The 6,224-nt window shown below is 54.3% G+C and overlaps 1 protein-coding gene across 2 annotated transcripts in view; it reads left to right on the forward strand.

The window, feature by feature from the left end:
- The window catches only part of LOC113212278 (pneumococcal serine-rich repeat protein), a 154,779-nt gene that overhangs the window by 88,660 nt on the left and 59,895 nt on the right, over positions 1-6,224 (forward strand). The window contains exon 1 of one of the 2 annotated variants that reach the window (XM_052265959.1): positions 4,454-4,700. The exons of the other annotated variant lie outside the window; for it this stretch is intronic. Within the exon in view, the coding sequence (XP_052121919.1) occupies positions 4,663-4,700 (38 nt within the window). The 5' untranslated portion in view covers positions 4,454-4,662. Of the gene's footprint in view, positions 1-4,453; positions 4,701-6,224 lie in introns of those variants that run through there. 2 annotated transcript variants of the gene reach the window in all.

Raw genomic sequence — 6,224 nt, forward strand, 5'->3', positions numbered from 1 at the left:
GGGGATTTGGCGGAAGAGAGGCGACCGGCCAGTTTGTGCGAGACGCTTGCGGACTCTTCTTTCAAAGGGTGAGCTCCTCCCGACCCCTTTTGTGTGTGTCCTCGACGTGGCTGCCATCGCTGACGACACCACGAGCCACGACTTCTTTGCGATGAGCAGCGTGTGGGTGTCCCGCCCCCTACTCCTCTCTCTCTCTCTCTCTCTCTCTCTCTCTCTCTCTCTCTTTCTCTCTCTCTCTTTTGTCTCTCGGGCTCTCTCTCGGCTGCCCTCCCCCCCGTTCGACTCAGTCAACTCCTCTCAATAATTTGGTCCTCAGCTTTCAAATGGTATCGAACTCTGCCCCCCACCCCCCTCATCTGGCCCGGAGCGCACCTCCGTATCACACCTCTCCTAATCCCTGGGGGGAGCAGAGAGGGACTGGGGGGGCGTCCGGTGTCTTTCCTTCCACCCCCTCTCTTCCTCTCTCTCTCTCTCCCTCTCTCCTGCTGTCTCCCTCGTTCTCGCACTTGCCTCTATCTGTCGTAATGCTCGGAGCGTTCCTGTGGTGAAGTCGAGCCCTATCACACAGATATCACGTGCCTCCATCAGGGCCGCCCGAGGGAAGTGGGACGAGGACAGAAGGGGGAGGAGGAGGAGAAAAGAGGATGTGGAGAGAGAGAGAGAGAGAGAGAGAGAGAGAAATTCTCAGCCTAGCGCCTGGCGGGTAGGCCGCCCGTGATATTAGAATGCCGAGCACGGCTCGTTGCCATGACGACCACGGAAAAAGGAAGGAGCCGTAAGGAAGGGGGCGAGGGGTAGGGGTGGATAGAGGGGGCTGCAGGGGAGGTGTTCGCGGCGGTGGGGTCCGGCGGGGCCGCTGCGGGGGAGAAGACCCCGACAGGTCGGCGTGGCCCCCCCCGCGGGCCGATCTGTTGGGGGGGGGGGGGCGCGGAGGGACGCGGCGACATCGGGTCCATGCAAGGGGCTCGCCGAGAGGGTGCGGCCAGGGGGGTAGTAGTACCTCCCGAGACACGGCCCAATAACACCCCCGAAATAATCCCAGAGCGAGGCGAGGCGTTGCGGGACCAGAACGCCGCCAATCGGGTTAGAATAAAGAAGAGAGAGACAGACACGCAGAGAGAGAGAGAGAGAGAGAGAGAGAGAGAGAGACAGAGAGACAGAGAGAAGAGGGGGAGGGTAGTCGTCTGTCTGGCGTCCGGCAAATAGAATGGGATCTAATAGAGGTAGGGGCACGGGAAGTAGCGGGGGAAGGAGGATGGAGGGGGGGGGGCAAGTGAAGGGCACTCCCCCGGGAGGCAGCGAAAGGCCTCTGGACGTACGAGGTGGATAAGGGGAGGAAGGGAGAGAGGAGGGTGTACCTGTCGTGCGTTCTGCAGCCCCGTGTGCGCCGCGTCCAGCATTGCCAGGACTGCGACGTCCTTGATGTTTTGCTGCCTCCCCTCCCCCCCCTCCATCGTCCGCTGGCGCGACTTTTCACTTTCGGGTTCTGCGGGGGATGCATGAGGCAACAAACGACGGTGCGTTTGCGGGGGAGCGACTCGTAAACACTATGCTGACCCTGTTGTGTGTCACGCGTTTCGCTGTTGTGTTACTGCGTGTTACGCGTTGCGTTACGCCATTGCTATTGTGTTACTGCGCGTTTGCGCGTCACTCCGCGTGTCACGTCGTGGACGCTGGGGGTGAGTTTTTATTAGTTTTTCGTGCTGCCAGCAGTAACGAGATGCTAATCACACCCGCCGGGCAGCAGGTCTTTGGCTTTGGCTAACGAGAAAGCTTTCGGAACACTTTTTCTCCTCATGAGCCCCCCTCGACCCCTCCCCCCCACCGGCCCGGTATGCGGCTTGCGTGCCACCGTGCGTCGGGGGGGGCTGCGGGGGGGGTCGCTATCCACAAAGCCGCCGTCGGCCCGCCGAGTTGACAGACGAAAGAGCTACGGCAAACATCTAACACACGACCCGTATCAGACGGCTTGATAAAGTGCACTGCTTTCATCAAGCGACAAGCCATTCCAGCCGGAAGAAAAGGGGGGGAAAAGAAATTCCCTCTCGTTTCTTTTCCCTTTCTTTCCATAGTGTGGTCCTATAGTTGGCCGTATTTCCCTTGTCTTCGTCGTTGGCGTTGCTGGGCGGTGCGGGAAGGTCCAGCTGCTATACTTCCCCTTGATCCTGATGGAGGAGGTGCGCATGTGATTATACCGGGGTTGGGCCACGCATAGCCCTCCCCCGCGCTCCCCGTCTCTAGCCCCGTCCCCTCGCGCCCCGCCCCGCGCTGCTGGCCTGCGGGGCTTACGGTAAATAGACTGCGGGGGAGGACCGTCGTGATTCCTTGGAGCCATAAGTCTTTCGCGGTCAGTTAGCGCTCGTTTGGTGACTCGGCTAATGTCTTGAGCCAGTCTTGCTGTCCGAAGGGGGCTCTGGTCGGCAGGGCGGGGCCTGGGCCGCACAGCTTACTCAGTCCGTCGGCCCCTTCGCTGATGCTTCGTGACCTGAACAGGGAGGAAAGTAGGGGGAAGTCATTGTATCTTCTTTTTAGCCGATGATACATTGGGAATTTCTTAAACTTATAATGGATGTCCTTTACCTACCTTTGCAGGTGAGTTACCTCCCAAACACCACCCTTAAAACACCACCCTTAACACGTCCACACACCGTGGACAAAATAGACACCAACTAGATCTGCATCTGTTAATGGTACAAATTTAAGCAATCAAATTTTTTGCACACGTTTCCTCGTGGATTTGACGACTTTTGTGCTTTCTTTTGTGTGCAAAAATGTGTCTAAACCAACGAAATGAACCAAACGAAAATCATTACAGTTCATTCGTTATTTCCAAAAATTTTAGTCATTAATTTCTTGAAATTCAAACGAACTTAAAAATATCACCTCAAAATTCGTTTATGGAAACATTACACCGCGCGGAAATTCAAGCCCACAACATTTCCCGTTGCACACCCCTTCCGCCAGCCGCGCCCGCTGCTGCCGCCGCTGTACTCCAGCTGACAGTGATCTGACACCGCCTGAACGCCACGCGCCACGCGCTGAATCAGCTCCCTTTGCTCGCCTCTGCTCTCCCCCGACCACGACCACACCGCCCGGCCGTCCCGCCCCTGTAGGACTAGTGCTTCCCGCTGACTTGACTGCATCTGTGTCCGCCCCGCCCCGACCCGCCATGCTGTGTGATGTCCCTCCCTCGGTCCGTAAATCATTCTTAGGGCGCTTCTTATTGTTTTCCCCCTGGTCTAGCCAAGAACTAGCCTTTCCATTTGTTGCTCGGCCGCCGCCGCCCCGCGCGACGAAAAAGGAAAAGGCAGAGAATCCGGGTGCACGGGGGTGGCTAGGCTATGGTGAGGGAAAGGGAGGAATGATAATGAAGCAGCACCGCGGAGCTGTTCCTTGTGCCGCCCCTGTCGAGAGATTAAAAACCTCGTCGCCGCAGACCCCACTGAAAACGACGAACCAAACGCAACAAAGTTAAAGCGTCTGATTTAACCATTAAAATAGGTTGAAGAGTGCTTGGGACTATTCAACCGACGCATCTCAAGTCTACTATTATTTGGTTTACCCTATAAATCCTGTGCTGTTTATGACCTTGAATCAATAATGTGTCTTCATTCAAAAATGTTCAGTTTGCAGGGTACATACCGCACGCGTGCGGCAATATTAATCAATTACATAAAGCATTAGTAAAAAAGTGATTGTTTTGAGAGGTCGGTCAAAACGTTTGAGGCCTACGAAATTCTAGTTATTTCTTTCTTGTGTGATTTCCTTATTTTCGGGGGGGGGGGGCGTCAGTCTGTGTCGCTGGGAAGTGTGTCTACGTTAAACAAGGGATTTTCGAGTTTAAATATTTTGGTCTCATTGCATTCAAAAATGTCCAAAGAATGAGTTCCTTCATTTACTATTTTGAAAGTGTCGTCACTCTGGTGTGTCCATCAACTTTCACACGTGCCAATCCCGATATCACGGATCGTGTCAAGAGGACGTCGGGGACGTCAAGTGGACCCATTGAAGTGACTTTCACCGCGCGCACTTGTGTCCTAACTATTCTCTGAACGCGCAATGCTTTCAGGCAGATCGCTTCAACACTTGTGTCAATCTGTAATATTCTAGGTATTCTGTGAAATGAGGTGCATTGCGGCGTTAACATTGAGAAGGCACGCGCTACACGTATAAAACAGCTAGCTGAAGCCGAACGCATCACCAGTAACCGAGCTGACCATCTCGTATCAACCATCCAGGCATGTATATTTCTGACCCGTTATTGTTAGAACAGAACGTCCTTGCATGTCTGCTTTCAGTGGCTGGGCTCAGCGTCCCCGCGACTTGTACCCGAACCGACCCCGGGTTTGGGTTTGCGGCGGCCCGGCCGGGGGCGCTGAGCCCTGCCGCGGGGGGCGGGGGTGGCGCCGGCGGGGCGGAGTGGGGCGGGCGCCGCGCCGCAGCCGCCGGCAGTGTGGCGCGAGCAGCCGACGCGAGCGCACCCCGACACGCCGCCACCCCACCGGCCCAGCGCGCGGGACCGCGAGCTTCACATCGCGAGTGACGGCGCGGCGGTCATTGTGACGGCGCGAGTGACAGTGCGCGCAATAAGCGAGTGATGTGAGTGAGTGACGCCATGTGTGCGACGGGAGGTCCTTGAGGAGTGTCACAGGGCTCGCCGCCATGCTGAACGGCTCCAGGCCCGAGGCCGCGCAGTGCAGGTAATAAGTCCAGGACCGACCACAGGAGGCTGGGACATACCGTTCCAAGTCCAGGACCGCTTCCAGGACGAGGCGAACACTGCAAAGCGTTTCCCCAATCACGTCGCTCACGCACTCAAACGGTATACGCCTTCGGCTACCACCTCCTCCCCCTCCCCTCCCTCCCCTCCATTGAATCGGATCCGAGTGTGTGATGCGATTCGACTCAGCCAGCCATTCCGCTAATGGGTTAGTCGCGCTCGCCTCGGCCTAAGAGGGACCCGGATGGGCCGGGGCGCTCCGCGCGCCCGCCACGCCACGCCCCACCACGCCCCGCCACGACCCACACTAGGCGTTAGCATTTACACAGCGGTGTATGCACGCAGCTGAATCAATAAAGTACTTCATTAAGCACGACAGGAAATTGATCAAGCAAGGAGGTTAAGCTTAACAAACAAGAGGACCTCGCGAATTTGTGGCTGAGTGGACCGGAAATCTTTATGGGATATTCCAGCTCTAAAACTTTCGTCATCCACTTTATAATTGCTTTACTTAGATATACGACTTCAACCTTAACAACTACCAAAAACTTTCCTAGCTGCCAACACTAATCTTCACCCGTTCGTCGCATTCCAGTAGGCATTGCGCCACCGCGGTCAGTAGCCGCCTGGCACTGCTCCTGTGTACGCAAGCGCCGCGATGGAGCCAGGAAGACATATGTGATAGTATTTTAACTTCTACTCTTCAATTAAATAGCGTCACACACAACACAACAGAACTCATTTTGATGTGCTGTTGTTTTTTTTATTAAATTGATTCAAACCAATTCAAACAAAATTGCATCAATTTTGTTTTTTACAAAGTTTTTTTTTCGTGTTTTTAGAGACAAAATTTTTGGGCTATTAGCATTTACTTTGCATATAATTCTCATACTTTTTGGCCGCGGGTATTGTTCAAGAGTGATTATCGCAGATATAAATTAATAAGTCGCTACGATTTACAAAACTTCTTATGTGTTAAAGTACCTTCAAGACAACTCATTAAACAGGGCAAAGGCATGCCCGAAGGCCAACAATTTTTTAATGTATTATGACCTTTTCAGTATTTCGCACTCCGCTTGCAAATTTTTTAGGGATTCGCGATTCATTCATAGGAATATTACAATCCTCAGCTGAAGTACGGAAGAAATAATGGAACAAAATACTCGGATTAATATTATCACGCCTCGTCCGCACCAGAAAAACAGACGTATACGACTTGACGCCATTTTAGAGGTGTTAAACTTTTGCGTGACCCGAGAAATGGGTGGCTCCTGTTCGCTATGAACAAGCAGTCGTTATAATAACCCTCGTTGAAGTGGGTGAAGTGAAGGTTTTGTCTTTCCAGTGCGTCTGGCCGGCCGTATGGCCGCAAGGCCGCCGCGCGAGTCCGGCCGGCAGATTTCACTCCGTCTGTCGCGCCTGCCGCGCCGACGCGCCTTGTTTACTGATGAACTCACGGGGCTTTGTCATATGTATATATCTCATGAGCCATCGCGGCATGAGC

This window comes from Frankliniella occidentalis, unplaced genomic scaffold (genome assembly GCF_000697945.3).
Source record: "Frankliniella occidentalis isolate FOCC.00 unplaced genomic scaffold, Focc_3.1 Scaffold33, whole genome shotgun sequence".
Taxonomy (NCBI): Eukaryota; Metazoa; Arthropoda; class Insecta; order Thysanoptera; family Thripidae; genus Frankliniella; species Frankliniella occidentalis.